At 34.8% G+C, this 26974-nt stretch overlaps 1 protein-coding gene across 1 annotated transcript; it reads right to left on the bottom strand.

The window, feature by feature from the left end:
- Window positions 1-959: 959 nt before the first annotated feature.
- LOC119614121 (hemocytin-like) lies at window positions 960-23771 on the bottom strand. The gene is given in 31 exon segments (XM_037970222.1): window positions 960-1369; window positions 1441-1593; window positions 1656-2324; window positions 2396-3677; window positions 3885-4195; window positions 4286-4491; window positions 4598-5081; window positions 5147-5559; window positions 5629-5728; window positions 5795-6105; window positions 6163-6343; window positions 6406-7174; window positions 7306-7899; window positions 7959-8849; window positions 8851-8946; window positions 8949-8992; window positions 11651-11822; window positions 13368-13744; window positions 13821-14137; window positions 14288-14864; window positions 15163-16275; window positions 16338-17095; window positions 17162-17319; window positions 18392-18555; window positions 18618-18911; window positions 18972-19099; window positions 19158-19565; window positions 19816-19875; window positions 20028-20270; window positions 20339-20464; window positions 23394-23771. Coding segments are annotated over 31 exon segments (11706 nt in total). The 5' UTR covers window positions 23489-23771; the 3' UTR covers window positions 960-1157.
- Window positions 23772-26974: the final 3203 nt, after the last annotated feature.

The raw sequence follows: 26974 nt of genomic DNA, 5'->3' as shown, positions 1-26974 counted from the left end.
AACTAGAACAGAACTAGAACAGAACTAGAACAGAACTAGAACAGAACTAGAACAGAACTAGAACAGAACTAGAACAGAACTAGAACAGAACTAGAACAGAACTAGAACAGAACTAGAACAGAACTAGAACAGAACTAGAACAGAACTAGAACAGAACTAGAACAGAACTAGAACAGAACTAGAACAGAACTAGAACAGAACTAGAACTGAACTAAAACAGAACTAGAACAAAACTAGAACAGAACTAGAACAAAACTAGAACACAACTAGAACACAACTAGAACAGATCTTTCTACCGCCAAATTTAGGCTTCGGATTTACATATGTAAGTATATTATTTTAGCTTCCTTAGGTTTAAATTTCAACTCCCTGTTACGAACTGATAACCCCCGATATCAGTACTTCCTCCTTAAGTGTAGCCTGCAATAACTAACAATTTATTTATAAACTTGTTTCTGTCCTGTTTATTCGCTGCAACTAAAACCTACAGTTAAAACAGACAATTTAAGTTTTTCAACTCGCCTCTTCTCTACCCAAGTAGAACAACAGAAAAATCCCCTTGTAATAATTCATTCAATGCATCTACTTATTTCGCCAACAAACACCAAAAACCATATAAATTATTAAAATCAGCAAAAAGCAACAGATGTTTTATGGATGATTTTTTTTCCAAAGACTTTTATAGAAAATTTCTAAGATTTCAAAAAATATTCAATGATTCCTTTTGCGTTTTTTTGAGACGCATAAAACTTTTAACTGTATTTTATTATACGATTTTGTAATTTTATTTGTCAGTGTTTTAGAATTCAAATTTTTGTAAGAAAATGCTTTTGAAATGCGAATGAGATTTCTATATTTCTATATTGCAAATTTGCATTTTATAGGAAGTGAAAATATGAAGCTAAACTAAACATAATTTAACTAAGAAATTCATAGTTCTACAATCAGAAAAGTCCTCCTTTTTCATTTTTGAAAAATTTGCTCTTTATTAATTAATCGTTAAAACTTAAAAACTAAAAAACTTCCATTACTTATTTTCCTCTTAAAGACAACATTGTAAGCAGAATTAAAAATATTAAAAATAAAATTTTACAAACTAAACTATTGTTAACACAGCAAAGCCCGAGTCATTTTACATAAAGTCCTCAACGATAATCTCAACGTCTTATAAACTCAGCCATAGGCATAGCATATTGGCCGATTTTACTTAAATATTCCACAGAATCTTCACAAGGTTGACAGCCACAAGAGGCGGGAATTTCCAATTCTTGATTAATCTTATAGCCATCTTCGCAAACAAGTTGTACATTGAGTTGTTTGTAGGTTTTAATGTTGCAACAGTGACAGATTTTGTCTTGGGCCAAGGTGACTAAAGAGATTTAAAAGGAAAAGTTATTACTCAATATAATTTGAGTCCTTTAAAAGCAATAATATACTTACGTTTATTGTATTTGGAGCCTGAATTACAGGCACCACTACATTCAGTGAAACCTTGTATAGGTTTCTTGTTAACACAATAACCATGCACAGGATTCAATACCTTAACCATGTGTTCAGTTTCTGATTCAGCCAAAGAAACAGGCAAACAGGTAGCTACAAAGGTGAAAATTCCAATTGTTAGTTTTGGATTTCCAAAACAAATTTATAAAACTTACAGAAATCTTCCTTTTTGGGTTCTTCCTTGCAATACTTGCAGCAGCTACCTTCTTCTTGAGCCAGCAAATGTTCTGGACATTTACTAACATCCACACAGGATTCCGTTACAGAACTTACTAACAAAATGTCATTCTTTTTAACGCAAGTGTAGGAGGTACAATTATCATTTGATTTCCATTCCTGGAATGGTTCATAAAGTTCACCCTCAAACACACACTTAGTCTGTACACATTCACCACAACATTTGCTAACATCGCGAATCATATATTCAAAACCAGGTGCACATTTATTATCACAGGTCTCTTGTAGTGTGGAAACTAACAAAGAGTCATTGGGTCCATAAGTACACTGTTCATGCTTGCAAGGATCAGTGGGATTTATCCATTTCTCAGACAATTTCTTGGTGAATTTCTTGTTGGGTACATACTCCACAATACAAACATCCTTAGGAGGTCCACAATAGTAGGTGGGACAACAATCGGTGGGTTCTTGTTTCTCATAGACTTCATAGAATTCCTCGACACAGGACTCGGGTTTGGCAGGGCAAGTGGTTTTGTCGCATACCACTTTCTGGGTGGGACAACAACCTTCCTCGATTTTCACTATCTTCTCGCCCGGTTTCAAAGGTGGTGGCACCAGCAACTCACATTCTTCTTTGGGTTTGCATTCTTTAAAAATGAAAATAAAACTATATTATATAACAAGTTCCCCACCTCCCTAAAAAACCTTTAAAACTTACCGCATATATATTGAGGACAACCATCTGCTCCGGTCTTTTGTTTCTTATATTGTCCAGGACCGCATATAGGCATTATAGGCTCTAAACATATCTTAGCCGGTGGTAATATGGGTTCTGGCACACAAACATATCTGGGACAACACATATCTTCCGAGACCTTCTTTTGAGGTGTATAACCCTCCGAACAGATATTTTCCTCTACCAAACACTTGCGTTCCACACATTGTGTCTTACCATTCTTGTCACACAAACATTCAGTGCACTTATCCTTTTGCCATCTCTCGCCGGGCATATGTTCGGGATCTTCGCATTTGACACACAATTCCTCGCTAATACATTTACCCTTCTCCATAACCTTGCCGGGTGGACAGAAGCAGCCTTCAAAACGTTCGGATTGTGGACATAACTCATCGGTGGTCAAAGTATTAACAAAAGTATTTGTCTTCATATTGACCGCTTGGAATTCATTAAGATGTTCTAAAGTTTCACAGGATTTGGCACAGCCACAAGATTCATAGATCATATCGCTAGGACAGTCATAGGGGCACAAATCAGGTGAGCGCCAATTCAAGCAAATACCCTGAGCAGCACACTCCTTGGCATAGGCGGACAAAGTATCGCAGGAACCCTTTTGGGTATTACCCGGTTTGCACATATCCTGTTGACACGAGGAGATGAAAGGCAAAGGATCCACAATCATATTACATCTACCAAAGAGTTCATCATTAAACAAGATCATGCAAGGATCTTTCTCAGGTGGCAAAGGCAAGCATTCTTCCTCAACATCAATTTCACTCAAACACTCATTAGGATCTAAGCCCAATTTAGGTTCATCCGCCTGCCAAGAATTGATAATATCTACCAAATCCTTGCTAGGTTTCTTGCCCTTCTTCTTGGCGGGATTCTCCTGCAAATCATTGTTGGGATTACCATCACAGTCACCACACAAGCCTTCCATTTTACTGCCATATTTAACGCTGGGTACACCAATGGAGAAGAGCAAATCATCAAAGGCGGCCTTGAGTTCAACATGGGTTTCTGGTAGTAATAGTATTAATTCTTTGCCGGGTATTTCCTTTAGATTAATCCAGGTATCCTTGTAGGGCATTTTCTTAACCTCAAAACCATCGACAAAGGTTTGTAGTGCCTTGGAATTGTTTTCCATGCGCTGAATATGTATGACATGATCACCGTTGAGTACGTGCAGAGATTTGGCACAGCTTGAATGTTCGGGTGCGGAAAGTTTGCCCAATTTATGGCAATCATCCATGCTGACGTAGACCTAGAAACGGAGGGAGTTTGAATAAAAAGGTTTCGAGGATTATAACTGAAATCCAAGCTTAACTTGAACTCTACAATGATCAATTGTATTCCAATTGAATCTATATTGTTTTCCGAATAAACCCAACTCTTGACACTATTCGAGTTTGGAGCTCTAAACTACTCTCTACAGATTATTATTCTTCTCCTTTTTCAACTTTCAACTCACCTGGAAAGTATGAACTCCGGGCAAAACAATATCGCGAGACAACAAGTACGTACAGTTGCCATTGAAAGTAAACTTATTACGATCATAAGTGAAGTAGTTCGTAGAACCAATGGTATTGCACACACAATCCTTACACTCAGCAATGGGAACACATTTCTCACCCTTGCGTACAGTGCCCTCAGGACAATAACAACCCGAAAAGCAGGCATCTTCAATAACAGGACAATCATCACTGTTAAGCGAATCACAAGAAGGTTCACAACGTCTCTTATAACAATCCGAATGAACCAAAGGAGCAGGACAGGATATTTCTAAAAAAAAAAACAACACATACAATTCCATTAAAGAATGTTGTTTGTTGGTTGGTTGCTGGAAAGTTTTCGTTTAACACAACAACTTACCACATTGATGTACAGCTCTCCAAGTAGACAATTGTACCATGGGATTAACAGTTAAGCATTTTTTAACAAAATCTTGCAAAATGTTACATTTGCATGTATTTGCATCACCACTATTGGCCTTTAGGCATTCACAAGTGGTTTCCATGCATTTGCTAACGAATTGTTTATAATTGACCGATTTGCCACATTTAAGGAATGTTGGATGTCTGTTGTTTGTGTTAGTTGCAAGAGAGATAAGATGAAACAAAAGTTGTGGATAAGCAAAAGTTTTCCATTTTTTGTGTTTATTTGTTTCAGGCATTATGTACTTACTTAATGGTATTGCATAAGGCTAAAGCCTTCTTTTGCAAAGCCAATGGACATGTTTGAGCATAACATTCTTCCTTAGGTGTTTTCTTGTCAAACCAGCTGTCACCGAATTTCACAGTATTAGAGATAATGGTGCCATCTGGTGCACGCTTATCATTGCTGGCATTACCATCATAATAACCGCACAAACCATCAACTGTTTTGATGAATTTCGAAGACATGCCAATCTTAATGTAGCCAATGTCATCGTAAAGAACCCAGAAGCCACGTTGTGGTGACACTACTAAGACAGTGTTGCCGGGTTGGGAGAGTACAAAGGAGGCTTTACAGATGGGGGAGTTGATGAGTTGATTTACTGAATATTCAAAGCCATTGAAGTTGACACGCATATTGGGCATTATGGTAAGCACAGCATGTTTCTCTAGATCCTTGATGGTAATAGTTTTGCGACAGAATTTACGGGTATCATCGGTGCATTGGAGATGTACTGGAGAAGATAGTGAGGCAGAAGGAATTAATAAAGAATTGGGTGAAAATATGTCTACTCCTTACCTGAGATCACCCATGAGGAGTTCACCAAGTCTCTGGCCAATATATGCGAGCATGTGTCATACTTGAATTCGGTACCATCGAAGGTGGTAAAGGTTTTGCCACTGATTTCACAAACATCATCCTTATTGGGTTTCAAAACACAAGCGTATTTCGGACAATCATGAGCCTTAGCCGAAGACATATCCAATTCAATCAAATAATTGGCAGGACACTTGGGTTCAGTACAAGTCACCGACTCATTCTTTTGAACCACCACCTCTCGTATGGGTACACAAGTGAATTCTTCACACTCGTCTTCCTGCATAAAACCTTGAGCATCTTCAGGTTTACCTAGATACTCGACGGAAGAAGAGATTACCTTGGTTTTGGTGATCTTGTTGCCATCATTGCTAACAGTAACACGTTTGTTGAAACTGAGGATAAACATAACCAGAAGAATAAAAGTTACATTTTTTTCATAACCTATGTTAAGGAAAACTTACGTGGAGGTAAACATGCTGGACATTTTTCTGTGTTTCTTTTCGGTAATCTTCATTTTCATTTTGGGAGGACATTCGGGCACGGGACAAGTAATAACTTCAGCTATTTTGTTAAAAACAATTTTCCATAAAAAGTTATTTCAAAGCTTCTCTTTTACATTATACTTACTCTCATTCTTCTGTATAATGGGTTGTGGTGTTACCACGAACTTATCCTGGCAGGTATCATCTTCATCATCAGCACAATCTCTAATACCATTACACCACAATACCTCGGGTATACAGTCACCACTTGAGGGACAAAGTTTTTGATGCTTGGGACAAGGTTCACATTTACAGTAACAACCGGTAGCTATTACAGGTCTTAGATCCTTACCCTCACAAGGAGGACATTTTTTGGGTTTGCAACTGCTATGGCCACCCAAAACACAAACACATTCTTCGCAGTCTTTGTTTTCGAATTTCGAACCAATGGGATAGCTAAAGAAAACCAATCATTAGCTTAAACTTCTTCATTGGGCTAAATGACAAACCTACCTTATGTAGTTCTCCACACAAGGACACAAATTACTCTGTACACAGTTATTACCATCCCAGAAGAGACCATCCTTGCATTTACATTTACCATAGGCATCAGGGGTATCCGTAAGACCATCACAAGCCAAGCAGGAACTAACTGAAGGTCTTTCCAATTCCACTACTTTTTCTGCTTGTTCAGCTGTAAGAGAGTTAGAGACAATTTTAAACACTTTCACGTTTTTCCCTAAACATCACACTTACGATAATTTTCAAAGCAACCCAAAGGTTCTATGCGCATATTAATATTTTCCTCCCATTTGGCGGGCGAAACCTTAATGTATTGCGTCAATATGGGTGTCTTAAAGTAACTTGTCTGTTCGGTATCCTTATCATGATTGGCAGGGAAGATCCTAGGCTGACCATCCAAATTCAAAACCTTATTCCATATCAATTTATTCTTGGAGAACAATACACGATAGCCAGTAACCCAACCATGAGGACCGCCCTTAGTAATGAAACCAGAAATATTTCTGGGTTCCAAGAAATCAAATTCAATGTACTCATTTGGTGTGTTGACAACAGGTTTCCAGCCCACAGGAGAGGATAATTTCAAAAGATCGATTAGCTTGGGTTTCTTGGCCGGTTTGGGCAATTGCCAAATGCTACTGGCCTTAACTTGGTTAGGAGTCATTTGTCCATTTTCCACACCCATTTTATCAGTACATTGCTGTTCGTCTTCAAGTTTAATGGGATGTTCGGTGGTGGGAGTGGTTATCTTGGCAGGAGCTTTGGTAATAGTAGCGGGAGTGGTGGTGGTAATTTGTGGAGTTCCACAGCCTAAAAGTTCCACACGCATGGCTATGGAATTGTGCCATTTAAGTGGATAAATTCGCAAAGATTTAGCTTCAATGGGTATCTTGAAAAGAGTTTTCACTGGAGAGCGAGAATCCAAAGGTCCATTAAAGAGTTGAGGCTTATCGGTTTCATCGACCAAGTAATGATAGGATTCACCATCGTGGCTGTATAAAATCTATAAAAAAAATGGTTATTATTCATATTTCATCAGAAATTCTGATAAACTTCTGTCATTGTACTGTTAATAAAAGTTTAACTCTATTTTACTTTTATTAGCAGGACAACTTTGGCACTGAAGGAACTTACCTTGAACAATGTAACGTAATTATCATAATCAGTATTTCCAGCCATGATGACACCAAACAAGGGTTCCTGTTCGGGTAAATCGATTTGTAAATGTTGCATTTGGTCATTGATCATAGGAGACCAAGCGCCGGTCTTTTCCTTAGTCAATCTACCCTTATGAGGAGAATACTTAGGACCCAAAGTAGAACTGGCACTGAAAATGGAATCAGGCAAAGGATCTTCACCCTCAATAATGGGTATCATCAGATTTGGATCACAATGTTTGGGTGGTGTTACAGTCACAGGGATGACAGTAATATTATGAACTGCATCGGTAACTTGTGTTACTGGTGCCGGGGTAACCTCTTCGAATTTAGTGGGTACACAAGTGTAAGCATTATCAATACACTGACAAATTTCCCATTCACCCACGAACGGCATATGTGGCTGAACATATTTCTCACTCTTATCCATGCAAGGACATTCATCCACTTCCACGCAAGTGTTTTCATCACGCCAATATTTACCCATGGCAGGACAGTCAGGACGGTTCTTATCCACACAACCCGGCTTGCAATGTTCGCCCGGTTCGCACAATCCGCGTAAAGTTAAGCTCTGTAAATAAACCCCAAATTTGATTACTAAATCCTTTAAAAATGTTCTACCTTACGTACCGTTGCATAGAAGTGACAAGTATGTTCACACTGATTAGCACAATCCGACATTACTTGACCCTCTGGACACTCTGTGAGTTTACCATTTTCGTTTTCATCCTTATCCTTACACATGGGTTTGATTTCTTGTACCGTATAGATATGATCGCAAATATTCATGATAGGATTGAACATCATACTTTCGCCACATGTCTTCTCCACATAATGCCATTCCTCATTGTTCTTAGGTTGGCAGTGCAAGAATTTGTGACAATCTCCAGGATATTCCTTATACTCAGCCAATATGTTATCACAGATTTTACCTATTTCTGGTTTTTCGATGGGTTTAGGTGTGGTTACCTGTTCTTCATCACATTCACAGAATACCCTCAATTCGTAATCATGACACTGGCCAATGCACGAGAGACCATCTTGTAGATTACAGAAAACATTTTCATCCATAAAGTCGGACGACTCATGGGTGCCTACCACACGACATTGAATCTTCTTCATGTATTGTTTCTTACAAGAGCCGAATATGCGTTCATGATAGTCATAGCGAGGCAGACTTTCATCATCATTCAAACGTATTATTTTACCCGAAGTATCATGATCTTCATCATACCATCTAGTCCAGCCCTTAGTACACTTGGGTTGTTCTTGATCACCCGATACCATGGTTGTACCCTCTACGATGGGCTTTTCGGTAGTAATCTTTTCTTCACATTTAACACCACTGCATACCTCCTTTTTCTTTGAACATCTACAGGTAGCGCATTCATCTTGATAGGTTACTTCACCTTCGTAGTAAGTGATGCCATCCTTAATCATACAAATAGGTTTACATTCCGATTTGGGTACACATTCCTTGTAGGTGTCATTTAGGTAAATCATGCCTTCATCGCAAGGTTTTAATATGACAACCTTCAATACAGTTTTCATTCTTGCACATATGTTCACCAAAGCTTTGATCCAAGAAGTTATCACAAGTCTCCACAGCACAGGCGGGAGAGTACAGGATTTGTATTCCGAACAGTGGGGATCACATTGCATGGCTACGAGAGCGGTGAAAAGAAAATCATTAATAATAGTTTCACCAAGGGACTCTAAATTTGACCTTATCAACCAATTAGGTCATGGCCACAGTTCAGTTCTAATTCAGTTCTAGTTCAGTTCTAGTTCAGTTCTAGTTCAGTTCTAGTTCAGTTCTAGTTCAGTTCTAGTTCAGTCTAGTTCAGTTCAGTTCTAGTTCAGTTCGTTCAGTTCTAGTTCAGTTCAGTTCAGTTCTAGTTCAGTTCAGTTCAGTTCTAGTTCAGTTCTAGTTCAGTTCTAGTTCAGTTCTAGTTCAGTTCTAGTTCAGTTCTAGTTCAGTTCTAGTTCAGTTTAGTCAGTTCTAGTTCAGTTCTAGTTCAGTTCTAGTTCAGTTCTAGTTCAGTTCTAGTTCAGTTCTAGTTCAGTTCTAGTTCAGTTCTAGTTCAGTTCTAGTTCAGTTCTAGTTCAGTTCTAGTTCAGTTCTAGTTCAGTTCTAGTTCAGTTCTAGTTCAGTTCTAGTTCAGTTCTAGTTCAGTTCTAGTTCAGTTCTAGTTCAGTTCTAGTTCAGTTTGTCAGTTCTAGTTCAGTTCTTGTTCAGTTCGTTCAGTTCTAGTTCAGTTCTAGTTCAGTTCTAGTTCAGTTTCTAGTTCAGTTCTAGTTCAGTTCTAGTTCAGTTCTAGTTCAGTTCTAGTTCAGTTCTAGTTCAGTTCTAGTTCAGTTCTAGTTCAGTTCTAGTTCAGTTCTAGTTCAGTTCTAGTTCAGTTCTAGTTCAGTTCTAGTTCAGTTCTAGTTCAGTTCTAGTTCAGTTCTAGTTCAGTTCTAGTTCAGTTCTAGTTCAGTTCTAGTTCAGTTCTAGTTCAGTTCTAGTTCAGTTAGTTCTAGTTCAGTTCTAGTTCAGTTCTAGTTCAGTTCTAGTTCAGTTCTAGTTCAGTTCTAGTTCAGTTCTAGTTCAGTTCTAGTTCAGTTCTAGTTCAGTTCTAGTTCAGTTCTAGTTCAGTTCTAGTTCAGTTCTAGTTCAGTTCTAGTTCAGTTCTAGTTCAGTTCTAGTTCAGTTCTAGTTCAGTTCTAGTTCAGTTCTAGTTCAGTTCTAGTTCAGTTCTAGTTCAGTTCTAGTTCAGTTCTAGTTCAGTTCTAGTTCAGTTCTAGTTCAGTTCTAGTTCAGTTTCTAGTTCAGTTCTAGTTCAGTTCTAGTTCAGTTCTAGTTCAGTTCTAGTTCAGTTCTAGTTCAGTTCTAGTTCAGTTCTCAGTTCTAGTTCAGTTCTAGTTCAGTTCTAGTTCAGTTCTAGTTCCAGTTCAGTTCAAATCCAAGACAATATCTTTTCAGCATTTTACTACAACCTTAAAATTTTTTTTTCCAAAACTTATTTTCCTTTTTTAAACACTTTCATCTTTTTCCCTAAACAGCTCATTTATAATCCCTCAAACAAAATCAATTTCAATCAATTAACTTTGAATTTCTTTTACACTATGCATACTCAAAATGTAAACCCACCTTCAAATATGTACTAAAACATACTTAATACCCTTCTCCCTAGATTAACTAACTTTTCCAAAAAATTACAAATTTCCATTCACCCAAAAGTTACAAAAAATCACTTTTGTTAGAAAAAAAATCAAAATCTCTAATAACCACAAAACGATTATAAGATTATATAAATCAACTAATGTTCCATAGATACCCTGTAGTATAGAAGTCTTTAAGAATCTATTAAAATGAAAATGGAGGGGGCACTTAACCTGCTCTTCAAAATAAAGAGAAAAGTAAGGATATGAAATATTTTGTAACTGTATGTCTTCATGTGTAACATGCAATACCCTTCTAGTTGCAAAGCACCCCTTAACAAAATAAAGTAGCAACATACAAAACTCAAAACTGTCAAACAATGGCAACATATTGAACAATATTCAAAAGTTTCTTTTTTCCGAAAAAAAATATTTAAACTCTACATCGAGGAATTTGCTCATACACACAGGCACACTCTTTGTTTTATAGGAATCCTTTTTTCCTGTGGAAAAAAAGGTAAAAAGGAAACTGCTATGAACAATGAACATATGAAGTGTACGACAAGTATGTGACGATTTTCCATAATGAATAATTGAAAACAATAGTAGAACATGAACAGCATCAGAGTATTATAATCAAGGATATAATGAAGATGATGAACTGTGGGACAGAGGGAAGAAAATATTTGTTGCCAATAGCAAATCCCAGTAGTTTTTGTTGTTGAAGTTTTAGTTTTGAACAGATTATAGTTCTGGTTCTTGTTCAGATTCTAGTTTAAATTCTACTATAGATTCTAGTTCAGATAACAGTTTAGATTCTAGTTCAGATTCTATTGAAGTTCTAGTCATTCTATGAATTGACATGATTCGTTTTAAACTCTACCCACTGTAACACCAATAATGATGATGTTAATACTGCTAAGGATCAGATTGTTGGATTTAGTCCTAACCATTTATGTTCAATGTTCAAATGTAAAAGGGTGTAAATGTAGCAGGTTCAAGTATTCCATGTGTGTTTCACATCTACAAGTATTAAACATGTTAAGCAACATGTTTTTTTTTCGTCCTGAATTCACTTTACCAACTGCCAACGACTGTCGACGACTACTTGAAAATATGTATGTATGTATGTATGTATGTATGTATGTAAAGCGAGTGTGTACAAAAATTCAACTTACGACAAAAGTGTGGTGTACGCCATCTAATGTTTATGCCCTTTTGCGAGCAGGCATGTGCATAGGCTGCCACCGCTGTACAAAGACATTCACAGTCACCACCTTGATCACAGGCACAGGTATCGAATATGCAACGTTTCAAATACATTTCAACTGGCACTTCAGCATGACACTCCTGTAAAAAGCAACAACAACAAAAAACAAAAAGAAATAAATAAATGGCAAAGAATTAAGCAAGCAGAGAGAGAGAGAGTAGAAATGAAGAATTTTAATTACATTACAATCAAATGGCAATATTATAGGAGTTCTACCACTTGTTGGGATACCACAATAGAAATTCATAAAATTCAGGGAAAAAAATTGAGAGAAATAAAAGTATTCAATAAAACCATGAATATTAAATCTTTGAAAGGAAGGTGCAATTTAAATGCATTGTAATGACGCCTCACTGCCGGCACATAAGGAAGGAAGGATGTTTAGGAAGGAACATTAATAATTGCTTGACATTAGCAGCATAATGCCGAGAAGGATTATTAAAAGAAATTAAATGTTTTAAGAGAAAAAAAGGAGAATTATTCACGGTGATTTATTTAAATTTTAAATCCGTAATTTTTAGAAAACTAGTTCAGCTTTAGTTCAGTCTAGTTCAGTTCTAGTTCAGTTCTAGTTCAGTTCTAGTTCAGTTCTAATTCAGTTCTAGTTCAGTTCTAGTTCAGTTCTAGTTCAGTTCTAGTTCAGTTCTAGTTCAGTTCTAGTTCAGTTCTAGTTCAGTTCTAGTTCAGTTCTAGTTCAGTTCTAGTTCAGTTCTAGTTCAGTTCTAGTTCAGTTCTAGTTCAGTTCTAGTTCAGTTCTAGTTCAGTTCTAGTTCAGTTCTAGTTCAGTTCTAGTTCAGTTCTAGTTCAGTTCTAGTTCAGTTCTAGTTCAGTTCTAGTTAGTTCTAGTTCAGTTCTAGTTCAGTTCTAGTTCAGTTCTAGTTCAGTTCTAGTTCAGTTCTAGTTCAGTTCTAGTTCAGTTCTAGTTCAGTTCTAGTTCAGTTCTCTAGTTCAGTTCTAGTTCAGTTCTAGTTCAGTTCTAGTTCAGTTCTAGTTCAGTTCTAGTTCAGTTCTAGTTCAGTTCTAGTTCAGTTCTAGTTCAGTTCTAGTTCAGTTCTAGTTCAGTTCTAGTTCAGTTCTAGTTCAGTTCTAGTTCAGTTCTAGTTCAGTTCTAGTTCAGTTCTAGTTCAGTTCTAGTTCAGTTCTAGTTCAGTTCTAGTTCAGTTCTAGTTCAGTTTAGTTCAGTTCTAGTTCAGTTCTAGTTCAGTTCTTGTTCAGTTCTAGTTCAGTTCTAGTTCAGTTCTAGTTCAGTTCTAGTTCAGTTCTAGTTCAGTTCTAGTTCAGTTCTAGTTCAGTTCTAGTTCAGTTCTAGTTCAGTTCTAGTTCAGTTCTAGTTCAGTTCTTGTTCAGTTCTAGTTCAGTTCTAGTTCAGTTCTAGTTCAGTTCCAGTTCAGTTCTAGTTCAGTTCTAGTTCAGTTCTAGTTCAGTTCTAGTTCAGTTCTAGTTCAGTTCTAGTTCAGTTCTAGTTCAGTTCTAGTTAAGTTCTAGTTCAGTTCTAGTTCAGTTCTAGTTCAGTTCTTGTTCAGTTCTAGTTCAGTTCTAGTTCAGTTTAATTATTTCCCCCAAATTTTTTTCCCTTAATTTTCTACTTATCTCTACGTTACACCCACTTCACCCGCAACACTCACCTTAAAAAGATTGGATTTAAGTACACCACATTTCAATTGTGCCCATGTTTCGCGTTGAGGATGTTCTTTGCATGCATCAATGGGTTTTTTGGGTACTTCGCAATATTTCTGTACACGCCACGAATGACCGAATATTAATGGACTGGTCTCCAAAGCCTGAGAAGGTGTTTGCATATCATCCACGGCATTGTCATTGTAATTGCCGCACAAACCACCAACTTTGTTTTTCCATTCATTGCCGAGTTTAACATAGACACGTGTGCCCTCATCCCATTTGATTTGCAAATGCAATGGCAAGACTTCGATGACAATGAATACACCAGCGCGATAGACATGGAAGGCACCATGAGTTTTAGAGTTAATGGTGGCGCGTAATTCTAAATGTTTGAAAGGGAATATAAAGGAAATTGAATAAAAACCCCTTAATGGAAAAAAATCCAACGTGACACTTACTATTCATTACAGATTTATTAACATCCTCCAAATAAGAAGCATCTCCGGCCAAAGTTAAAGTATCTTGTACACTTCCCGTTAGAGAAATCTCCACTGATTTGGAGCAGGTAACACCCATGGTACCGCACAAAACATTTTGTATGGTGATGGCAAAACCATCGCCATTATTGGAAACACCCTTGGCCAAAACATAATCGCAGGCACCTTGGAAATCAAAGTCATGTTTATCGAAAGTGGTGAAATGAGAATCACCCCAAACCGAACAAGTAGATTCGCAGCCATTTGAAGAGCATTTCCAATTACCAGCTTGACAAACACTATACAGACACACACACACACATGTGAAAGAGAAGAAAACAGTCATGAAAAAATCACGTTTTATATTGAATTTCATTCAGCATTCAACAACATTTAGCCATTGACCAAACCAAAAATATTTACAATTCATTCATTTTTCTGTGACTCACCAGGTATTGCAATCTTCTTTAATTTTATCACCATCCATATAACTCTTGCCACCATGATGACATGAGCATTTCTCTGGCAGTACACACATCTTTAAAGCGGTATCATATACATAATTCTCCATACACTGACAGCCGGGTACACACTCCTCTAAATCCACTTTATAGTCATGCATATTTTTGCATGTTTTAGGTTCTTTAGCCACACACTTGGAGAACTCGGCATAAGGACGATTGGCACATTCAGCTCTTAACTCTGATGAGGGTGGATATTTGACATCATCACCAGCCTCGGCCTCTTCACATTCCCATACACCGTTGGTGCAGGTGCATAAATCTAAATATTTAGGACCGGGACGCACTTCTTTGTAGCCAGGTTTGAAGGTGATGCCATCGTAGGTGCAATGACACTTGCTCTGCGGCACACACTCATTGTGTTCGTTTAGGTACTGGCCGCTAGGGCAACGGCAACCTTCAACACATTCTTTTTTGCACATTTTACGGTTGGCCAAATCCTCACAAGAGTGGGCACAACTGTCACCGCATTCATCATACACTTGACCAATGGGACATTTAACAGCTGTGAAAAAGATGTTTTAAATCATTTATTAGAAAGGATTTTGAAGACTATATTTGTTTCAGTTCAATAGAGAAGGATCTATTCCATAGAATAATATCTTGCAAAGACTCTATTCTATAGAATATGATTTTGCTAAGACTCCATTCTGTAGAATGGGATCTTGCAAAGACCATATTCTATAGAATAAGATTTTGCAGAGACTCTTTGCTATAGAATAGGGAAAGGGATAATTAAGGGACTTTATTCAATAAAACTGGATTTTGGAAAATCAGGTCCTCCACATTTCACTACAACTTACCGCATTCCTTAACAGCCATTCTCCAGCCAGTCTTAATGCCCTGACGCATACATTCCGCTCCGTAGGCAGACAAAATGGGACAGAAACATTTAGACAATTCACCCTCACAAGCACAAACATCATATAAACAATCTTCATAATATTGCTCCGGTTCCACAGTCCAGTGACAATCCTGGAATATATCCTCAGTAATCCAGTTACAATATTTCTCAGCCTCCGCTTTTCTCTCCGGATGAGCTGTGCAAGGATGAGGAGTAATGGGTGTTTGAGCCAAATAATCACAAGTATCCTTAGTACGCCATTTGTCGGCAAAAGGTTCTACTGCTGTCTCAATATCACCTTCAGGTGTTAGGAAATCATCTTGAGTATTCGAGTTGAAAGTACCACAGAGACCAGCAGTCTTGCCACGATAACTGGGAGGAGCATCTATGTAAACGCGAGAAACACCATCCCACCAAACCTTAATGCCATCGGGGAATTCCACTGTTATAAAGGAGGAACTGGCATGACGTATTAAAGCCTCTCCGGAACCCAACATTTTGGGGAATTTCAAAACTTCTTTGCCATTGACATGGGTCATTAAACCTTGCTCGAGTTTAATGTTAGTGGGAACACCATTCTTCTGCACGAAGTTGATGGTAACCGATTTAGTGCAGGAAGGATCTTCGGCTGCAGCGAATTTAAGATTTTCCGAAATTTGTCCCGAACAGGCTACATTTTCGGCTTCCACTGATAGCTGAGGAGTTTTTAGCAAATAGTAAGAACATTTGCCCATAAAGTCATAACGTTTGCCATCAAAGGTTTCATAATGAGGATCACCTATGGCACCACAACGGGCACTACACTTTTCATCGGTACATTTCCATTGGCCATTCTTGCACGTGCAAGTATTGCACTTTTTCTTAATGGTGACTTCCGGCTTAAATTCCTTGCCTCCCATGGTACAGGGGCAAAGTTCAGGATTGATACAGGCTTCCTTATATTGTACAGTACCCTCGGGACAGAAACAACCTTCATTGCATTTGCCTTTAGTGGGCAGCACAGCCGACTCACAAGTGGGTTCTACATCTGGACCACAGGGCAAGTAGACACGACCATAACTACAGCTAATGGCTGAAATGAGATAAAAAAATTTAACTTACTTCCTTTTATGCCAATTATTTTTCACAACTTACGGCAAATTTCCAAATTTCTCCAACCATGTTCCAACTTAACACCTCTAAACATACACTCCTTAGACAACATGGACAAAGCATCACAATTACAAGTCTCAGGATGTTCTTGATTATTGCAATTACAATAATCATCCACACAGGTTTTAAGTAAAGCCTCGAAATTAAACGATTTAATACAATCTTCCAATTTCTCATTGGCCAACAAACGTTCACAAACATTGAGGGCCTTTTTACGTTTTTCAGGATCACAGGACTTAGAGTCAAATTCCAATTCTGCACTATTTTCCATGATGCACAAATCTGAAGAATCTTCCACGCGCCAGGAATCGGTAAAGGACTTAACAGTTTCCACCTTAATGCCGGTCTTGGTCATCAAATCATTCTTATAGTCACCATCTAAGGAACCACACAAACCACCCACACGATTCCATAGACCAGCGCCTGCATGAACACCCACATACTGATAACGATCCCAATCGATTTGTAAGCCTATAGATTCCAAATCAATTTGCAAATGTTGGGCCACGGGAGCTACCTTCATGCCCATAACTTGCACCGGTATGGGTAGATTTTTAGTGGGAGTATAAAGGCGGATAGTGCCATTTTGATTTTCAAAAGTATACAGAACTGATTGCCAATAAACTTTCAAACTGTGAGAACAGCCATAACCCGAACCATAAGGACAAGCCTTTAAGGTGATATCAAAAGTGGCATCTTGTTTGTCATTGATTAAAGTATGAGAGCAGGATAGAGGAGCTCTGTGGAGAGTTATGATTCAGATTAATAGTTGCAGCTTTTTGTGGGCTACAATAGGAAAAACTTACTTGAATACCAAGCCATCGAAGGTCTTCATATTGTTGCCACCCCAGGTTGTACAGAAGGCAGGTTTGGGTGTTTGATCTATTATAACATCCAGATTACCGGTCATGTACAATGAATAAGAGCTGGGTGATATAATAATCTCTTCAGAAGACCACATTTCCTGTAAGAGGAACAAATTATAGGAAATTGATAATGGATAAAGAAAAACAAAATAATAAAAAGAAATGGGAAGATTATGGGGAAACCCCCATTTCATAGAACAGGATCCTGAGAAAAATCGTTTCTATAGGATAAGATCCTGAATGATCTTGTCAAGACTATGTTCTATAAAACAGGATCTTGTTTAGACTCTATTCTATAGAATAGGATCTTGTCTAGACTCTATTCTATAGAATAGGATCTTGTCTAGACTCTATTCTATAGAATAGGATCTTGCCTAGACTCTATTCTATAGAATAGGATCTTGTCTAGACTCTATTCTATAGAATAGGATCTTGTCTAGACTCTATTCTATAGAATAGGATCTTGTCTAGACTCTATTCTATAGAATAGGATCTTGTCTAGACTCTATTCTATAGAATAGGATCTTGTCTAGACTCTATTCTATAGAATAGGATCTTGTCTAGACTCTATTCTATAGAATAGGAATTTGTCTAGACTATATTCTATAGAATAGGATCTTGTTTAGACTCTATTCTATAGAATAGGATCTTGTCTAGACTCTATTCTATAGAATAGGATCTTGTCTAGACTCTATTCTATAGAATAGGATCTTGTCTAGACTCTATTCTATAGAATAGGATCTTGTCTAGACTCTATTCTATAGAATAGGATCTTGTCTAGACTCTATTCTATAGAATAGGATCTTGTCTAGACTCTATTCTATAGAATAGGATCTTATCAGGACTCTATTCTATAGAATAGGATCTTGTTATGACTCTATTCTATAGAAGAGGATCTTGTCAAGACTCTATTCTATAGAATAGGATCTTGTCAAGACTCTATTATATAATATAGGATCTTGTCAAGACTCTATTCTATAGAATAGGATCTTGTCAATTCTCTATTCTATAGAATAGGATCTTGTCAAGACTCTAGACCCTGTCAAGGAAAGTATAATAAGCTCTTACAGGGACCATATTCTAAAGAGAGGATCTTGCATAGATTTTTTCAAACGAATAAGATCTTGGAACACTCAAAGAGAAGTACTTGCCTATTATTCATATACTTACACTTCTAACATCATATTCCTTGAATTTCGCCAATATTGCCATAATTCTCTCATGATCAGTCAAATAAGTATAACCATAGGTGCCACCACCACTGATAGCAATTTGTTCTTGAGTCTGGGTATAATGGGCAGATTTGGAGCCCTGACGTATGGTATAACCAGCAGCTAAAAACAGAAATATTTTAACAAAATATCTTAAACAAACTTCCCTCAAAAGAAATACTTACGATAGATACACTTAGGCAGAGGAGCAGGGAAAAATTGTCCTTCACTATATTTACATTTATAATCAATATCCAAACGTCCATCGACCTTAAGGCCAGGAACATCAGCACAGCTAAAGGTACACTTGGCCATTTCACTATCGTAAGCACATTTGTAATTGCCATTGAAATTGGTTTTGGTGACATTACAGGCAGCAACACTAAACTGACAATGATCACCACGATAGGTCTTGGAACATTGGCAGACATTGAAGGAAATACATTGACCGCCGTTCTCACAAGCAGGTTCGCAAATGGCTGAAAGAAAAATAAAACGTTAGGGGAAGTTGTTTTGGGAATGAAATGTTTCGAACTAACGTTGACAATCTGGTGGTTTAGCCATGCCCGATTTGGTGTGGATCCATTGGCCATTTTGACACTCTATATTGGTAATGGTGCTGCTGTCAGGGAAACGGAAACCGCGCATACATTCAGCATTGCAAACACTAAAAGGAAGTTGGGTTCATTATTCTGGGAAAACTATTATTATTTTTACAAACTTACTTATTGATACAGGTAATCTTGGAATTCTTGGGTATGGGCACCTTGGAGGCACATACCATTTTCTTGTATTGACACAAGGGTCCTGAGAAATTCTCCGGACACTTACACAAACCCGATTCTATACAAATACCATTATTTTGACAAGGTGGATTACAAGTGGGTTGACAGGGAGGCACTTCCAAATACACCGAATCACGTACAATCCAATTTCTTTCCATACAAACCAATTTGAGAGAAGTTTTGCCATCCGGGAAAGTATACATAGGGGGACAAGTGACCTCACATTGATTGTTTTGGCAGGAATAGATAACATTGGGAGGCAAAAGATATGAAGGACATTTGCCATAAGAGGGCAATTGTTTGCGGGCATTGTTCAAGAAATCCAGGGTTTTCTGGGCGGTTGTTTGGCTAAATGATTTCAATAGGAAATTTTGTAAAATTTCGGTTCAAAAGGGATATCTATTAACATTTTACTTTAAGCCAAACTCTATAATCAAATCGTTTTGTTTTTAAGCTATATAATTAAATTACAAAAATAACTGCCTACTTTTAGGTTTTAACCAAAAATAAAGTTATATTTTGAAAAAAATTTTTTAAATTTGAAAATTATTTAAGAAAAATTTTGAAAATTGTTTAAGCATATCAGAAAACTTGTTACCCTTGACGTAAAACCGTTTGACCACGTTGACCTCTTCCATGATTATGACCACGATTGGAACTAATTAAGAATTAATGAAACATGATTTTAAAGGTTTGACCAAATTTTTAAATTAAAATAAATTTCTTCTAGTTAAAGGAAATCGCTCAAAACTTTTGGTTTAAAAACGCGTTAAAATTTTTAAATTTGGTAAAAAAAAAGTAAAAACTCACCTAGTTTTATAGCCATAACTTCCTTGAGGACTGCCACCATAACTAGAGGAAGAAACATAGCTACCATGAGAACCATAACCACCACCAGAGGAGCCATAACCAGCAGGTGAACCATAGCCACCATAACTATAACTGGCAGAGCCATAGCCTCCTGGTGAGCCTCCTGCAGAGCCATAGCCCCCAGGGGAACCATAACCAGTGCCTCCATAGTTAAGCTTGGCAGCGGTCTTAAAACCATAACCACTACAAAAAAATTAAAAATTTCGAGATTTAAAAAAAATAAAATTTAATCAAAATCATTTCCCACTTACGTTTTTGTTTGGGTTAGTGCAGCCGCCTGAGACTGAGGTTCACTAGCTGAAGGCTTTTTAAAATAATCGAAAATACCACGCTCATCACGTTGCTTATCTTCGGCCTCACCCAATACTTCCAAGGGACTAGAAAATAATATGATTATATATTTAGTAAAATTATAATCTTTTATGAAAACAACATCGCACTTGAAATGTATATTGAAATTGAAAAACTAAACCTTGAGTATTTCCTCTTGTTTTGCAAATTAAAAAATTTTAAAATTTATCAAACGCAATAGGAGTAAAAACATTTTTATAGAAACTTTTCTATAGAAAATTTTCTAAAAAAAAAAACTTTATAAAAAATTTTGTATAAAAGCTTTTTTAAAGAAAACTTTCTAAAACAAAATTGTTCGAAAAGAAAACTTTTCTAAAGAAAATTTACTAAAGAATATTTTTCTAAAGACAATTTTCTAAGAAAACTTTTCTAATTTTTTTTAAGAAACTTTTCTAAAAATGTTTTTTTAAAGAAAATTTTCTAAAAAAATTTTTTTTAGAAAATTTTTTAAAGATTTTTTTTTTAAATTTCTAAAACTTTTCTATAGAAACCTTTCTTCAGAAAGATTTCTAAAGAAGAAACTTTTCTACAGATGAAACTCTTCTACAAGAAATTGTTTAAAAAAGAAACTTCTCTATAGAAAATTGTCTAAAGAAGACACTTTTCTATAGAAAATTGTCTAAACAAGACACTTCTATAGAAAATTGTCTAAAGAAGACACTTTTCTATAGAAAATTGTCTAAAGAAGACATTTTTTGGAAAAACTTTTTTTTTATAGAAAATTGTCTAAAAAAGAAACTTCTCTATAGAAAATTCTCTAAACAAGACACTTTCTATAGAAAACTGTCTAAAGAAGACACTTTTCTATAGAAAATTGTCTAAAGAAGACACTTTTCTATAGAAAATTGTCTAAAGAAGACACTTTTCTATAGAAAATTGTCTAAAGAAGACACTTTTCTATAGAAAATTGTCTAAAGAAGACACTTTTCTATAGAAAATTGTCTAAAGAAGACACTTTTCTATAGAAAATTGTCTAAAGAAGACACTTTTCTATAGAAAATTGTCTAAAGAAGACACTTTTCTATAGAAAATTGTGTAAAGAAGCCACTTCTCTATAGAAAATTGTCTATAGAAGCCACTTTTCTATAGAAAATTGTCTGTAAAGAACACTTTTCTATAGAAAACTGTCAATAGAAGACACTTTCCAGTAGAAAATTGTCTATAGAAGAAACTTTTCTATAGAAAATTGTCTATAGAAGAAACTTTTCTATAGAAAATTGTCTATAGAAGAAACTTTTCTATAGAAAATTGTCTATAGAAGAAAATTTTCTAAAGAAGACACTTTTCTATAGAAAATTGTTTAAAGATGAAACTTTTCTAAAGAAGAATCTTTTCTATAGAAAACTCTCTAAAGAGAAACCTTTCTATGGAAAACTTTCTAAAGAAGAAACTTTTCTATAGAAAACAATCGAAAAAGGAACTTTTCTATAAAAACCCGTCTAAAGAAGAAACTTTTCTATAGAAAAGTCTATAGAAGACAATTTTCTATATGAAATTGTCTATAGAAGACAATTTTCTATATGAAATTGTCTATAGAAGACAATTTTCTATATGAAATTGTCTATAGAAGACAATTTTCTATATGAAATTGTCTATAGAAGACAATTTTCTATATGAAATTGTCTATAGAAGACAATTTTCTATATGAAATTGTCTAAAGAAGACACTTTTCTATATGAAATTGTCTAAAGAAGACACTTTTCTATATGAAATTGTCTAAAGAAGACACTTTTCTAGAAAATTGTCTATAGAAGACACTTTTCTATAGAAAATTGTCTATAGAAGACACTTTTCTATAGAAAATTGTCTATAGAAGACACTTTTCTATAGAAAATTGTCTATAGAAGACACTTTTCTATAGAAAATTGTCTATAGAAGACACTTTTCTATAGAAAATTGTCTATAGAAGACACTTTTCTATAGAAAATTGTCTATAGAAGACACTTTTCTATAGAAAATTGTCTATAGAAGACACTTTTCTATAGAAAATTGTCTATAGAAGACACTTTTCTATAGAAAATTGTCTATAGAAGACACTTTTCTATAGAAAATTGTCTATAGAAGACACTTTTCTATAGAAAATTGTCTATAGAAGACACTTTCTTATAGAAAAATTTCTAAAAAAGAAAATTTTCTATAGAAAAGATTTCTATAAAAAAATTGCCTATATAGGATAGTTTTCTATTGAAAAATGTGTTTAGAGGATACTTTTCTATAGAAAGTTGTCTTAAGAAGAATCATTGCTATAGAACATTGTCTTCTTTATACAATTTTCTATAGAAAATCAGATTTTTTACTAAAAATTCCATTTTTCACTAAAAATTCGATTTTTTACTATAAATTCGATTGTTTACTATAAATTCGATTTTTTACTAAAAATTCGATTTTTCACTAAAAATTAGATTTTTCACTAAAAATTAGATTTTTTACTAAAAATCGCGCTTTAACTAAAACATCCTTTTTTCAAGAAAAAATCATAAGTTTCACCAAAAATTCGATTTTTCACTAAAAATCTCATTTTCACTAAAAAATCCTTTTTTCGCTAAAAAATTTAATTTTCTCTAAAAACTTGATTTTTCCTTAGAAATTCGATTTTATACAAAAAAAAATCAAATAATTTTCAAAAAACTCATTAATAATTTTAAAATCATATTTTTAATAAAATTTTATTATTTTATCACATTACTTTTCATAAACAAATATTTTCAATTTATATTTAAACTAAAAGGATATGTTATCCTTTTATATGTTATATACAAATTTTCATATTTCAGTTTAAATTAATTCATACATGTATTTTTTTAGTTAATATATCAAAAAAATAACATTATTGTTCGTTTTTTTTTGCGAACAAATAAATTTCAATTTATTAAAGTTTTTTTTATTTAAAATAATTTCTTTTGTTTAATTTAAATTTATGGGCGAAATAATAAAACACAAACACTTAACACTCACTCTATTTCTTCAGGCTCAACAATATCGCCAATTTCCGCAGTGTTGGCAAAGCCTGCAATTAGCAGGACTAACAAATATAAATATAAATTAGCCATTATTTAAAAAGGCAATTTATCCTTTAAAAACAACAGCAAAAAATAATGTTTATTAAACTGTCTTTTTGTAATTAAAAATGTTTCATTGAAAACACTGTATTTATTTAAATTTAACAAGGTCCTTTGGTTAAAAAAAATATTGCTTCCTTTTAAAGGATTTTTGAATTTAAGGATACTAAATTAATCCATTGGTTTATAGTATCCTTTTTTAAAGTTTCACTATTTTTAACACTTTTTTAAACAAAGAAAAAACACTTTAGAAACGAACGTCTTCCTGAGCCAAGCAAACGCGTACTGTACCCTTTGTTTGTTTACTAGGGCCTTTTATAGAAATTCAAACTCTCGGATATAGTGGTTAGATATGGCAAGATTTTGAAAAAAAATTAATAACAAAATAAAATTGCTTTTGTTTTTATCTTTTTAGTAAGAAATTCTAACAAAATTCTTCTAGTATTAGTTTATTTATACATAATTGTTTTTGTTTTGTTTCTTCGCTTTAAGAATTCAATGTCAGTTTTAAGTTTACGATCCATCCATTGGGGCAGTGAGTGTGGATTCTAAATAAACTCTGGCTTATCACCAGCTTTTTAGATTTTGAGCTTGAACTACATTTGTAATAAATAAAACACTTTCATACAAACTACGACACACTTTTTAACTTTTTTTATTCTTTAAATTGCAATTTTTTTAGAAACACACACAATTTTTATCAAGAAATTTTTTCTTATTTTTTGGTTTCTTTAAAAACCAAAAAAAAAAAAAAAAAAATCTAAAAATTTGCAGAAAAAAAATTATCACAACTTCCTTTAAAAATTAGAATTTGGTTTTGGAAACCTAAAAAAATTGCAAAATTATTTAGAAAAAAAGACCTTGAGTTATGTTTGCACAAATATTTTTTTGGTTTTTAACCTCAAACAAAAAAATATTTAAGAAAAAATTTTGATAATTTTTTTAACTGCAAATTTTACAGATTAATAAATTTAAAGCAAAGATGTTTTGATTGCAAAAAATTTAGAAATCAAAAACTTAATAAAATAACATTGAATTTTAAAAAAAAATTTAAAATTTAACATCAACAGAACTAGAACAGAACTAGAACACAACTAGAACACAACTAGAACACAACTAGAACAGAACTAGAACAGAACTAGAACAGAACTAGAACAGAACTAGAACAGAACTAGAACAGAACTAGAACAGAACTAGAACAGAACTAGAACAGAACTAGAACAGAACTAGAACAGAACTAGAACAGAACTAGAACAGAACTAGAACAGAACTAGAACAGAACTAGAACAGAACAGAACTAGAACAGAACTAGAACAGAACTAGAACAGAACAGAACTAGAACAGAACTAGAACAGAACTAGAACAGAACTAGAACAGAAACTAGAACAGAACTAGAACAGAACTAGAACAGAACTAGAACAGAACTAGAACAGAACTAGAACAGAACTAGAACAGAACTAGAACAGAACTAGAACAGAACTAGAACAGAACTAGAACAGAACTAGAACAGAACTAGAACAGAACTAGAACAGAACTAGAACAGAACTAGACAGACCTAGAACAGAAGTAGAATTGAACTAGAACAGAACAAGAACAGAGCTACTATAGAACAGAACTAGAACAGAACTAGAACAGAACTAGAACAGAACTAGAACAGAACTAGAACAGAACTAGAACAGAACTAGAACAGAACAGAACTAGAACAGAACTAGAACAGAACTAGAACAGAACTAGAACAGAACTAGAACAGAACTAGAACAGAACTAGAACAGAACTAGAACAGAACTAGAACAGAACAGAACTAGAACAGAACAGAACTAGAACAGAACTAGAACAGAACTAGAACAGAACTAGAACAGAACTAGAACAGAACTAGAACTGAACTAGAACTGAACTAGAACTGAACTAGAACTGAACTAGAACAGAACTAGAACAGAACTAGAACAGAACTAGAACAGAACTAGAACAGAACTAGAACAGAACTAGAACAGAACTAGAACAGAACTAGAACAGAACTAGAACAGAACTAGAACAGAACTAGAACAGAACTAGAACAGAACTAGAACAGAACTAGAACAGAACTAGAACAGAACTAGAACAGAACTAGAACAGAACTAGAACAGAACTAGAACAGAACTAGAACAGAACTAGAACAGAACTAGAACAGAACTAGAACAGAACTAGAACAGAACTAGAACAGAACTAGAACAGAACTAGAACAGAACTAGAACAGAACTAGAACAGAACTAGAACAGAACTAGAACAGAACTAGAACAGAACTAGAACAGAACTAGAACAGAACTAGAACAGAACTAGAACAGAACTAGAACAGAACTAGAACAGAACTAGAACAGAACTAGAAAGAACTAGAACAGAACTAGAACAGAACTAGAACAGAACTAGAACAGAACTAGAACAGAACTACGAACTAGAACAGAACTAGAAAAGGAACTAGAACAGAACTAGAACAGACTAGAACGAACTAGAACAGAACAGAACAGAACTAGAACAGAACTAGAACAGAACAGAACTAGAACAGAACAGAACTAGAACAAGAACTAGAACAGAACTAGAACAGACCTAGAACAGAACTAGAACAGAACTAGAACAGAACTTAGAACAGAACTAGAACAGAACTAGAACAGAACTAGAACAGAACTAGAACAGAACCAGAACTGAACTAGAACTAAAGTAAAATTTAACTAACATTGTTAATTTTTTGTTTTAAAACAATATTTTCAATATCTTTCCATTTAGTTTGTCTCCCAAGCTTATCTTAACATTTTACAATTTTGTAAATTTCTGGTAAATTAAACAATTGCTGATGATTTGATTCAATATCATTGCCATAGCCATAATCAATTTTTGGTTTTATATTCTACTACTGTAAACCCCTCGCCACACACACACACATACATTAATAATATGTATATTTAAAGGTATTTCAAACAATAACTACATACCAAATTGTTTTCTATATTTATACCAAAATGAAAAAAAAAGAAAAAAATTTAAAATAGAAAATTCAATATGGATTACTTTTCATTTGAAAATGTTAAGCTGCTTGTATGCCATTTTGTCATTTTGATTTTATTCAAAATAACACTCAAACAGACACTCACTCTCATACACACACTCACACAGATAACGAAACCTAAACAACAACCAAACAAAAATAATATTAAAATTGGTAAAACTAAACATTTCAAATGAATAGACTAAAATAATACCAGAGAATTTACAAATGAACACAAAAATACACACAATTTTTGGAAAAAAAAAAACAAAAATAAAACAGAGGAGGAATATATAAACAAATGCACTCGTACATGTAAATTTAAATTCGAAAATTTTATTTTACCTTTTTCCCCAACAATACAGCAGCAATAAAACCCAAATGATCTCAAGTCCGAATTATTTATGTTAAAAATTAAAAATATTCGCGAATAATTTGTGAGCATTTGTTTAAAAATCGTA

Source organism: Lucilia sericata, unplaced genomic scaffold (genome assembly GCF_015586225.1).
Source record: "Lucilia sericata isolate MDLA Ls3-8-SP2 unplaced genomic scaffold, ASM1558622v1 Contig002601F_arrow, whole genome shotgun sequence".
In the NCBI taxonomy this organism is placed as follows: Eukaryota; Metazoa; Arthropoda; class Insecta; order Diptera; family Calliphoridae; genus Lucilia; species Lucilia sericata.
The sequence above is the reverse complement of the archived record's forward strand: the minus strand, read 5'-3'. Positions and strand labels throughout refer to the sequence as shown.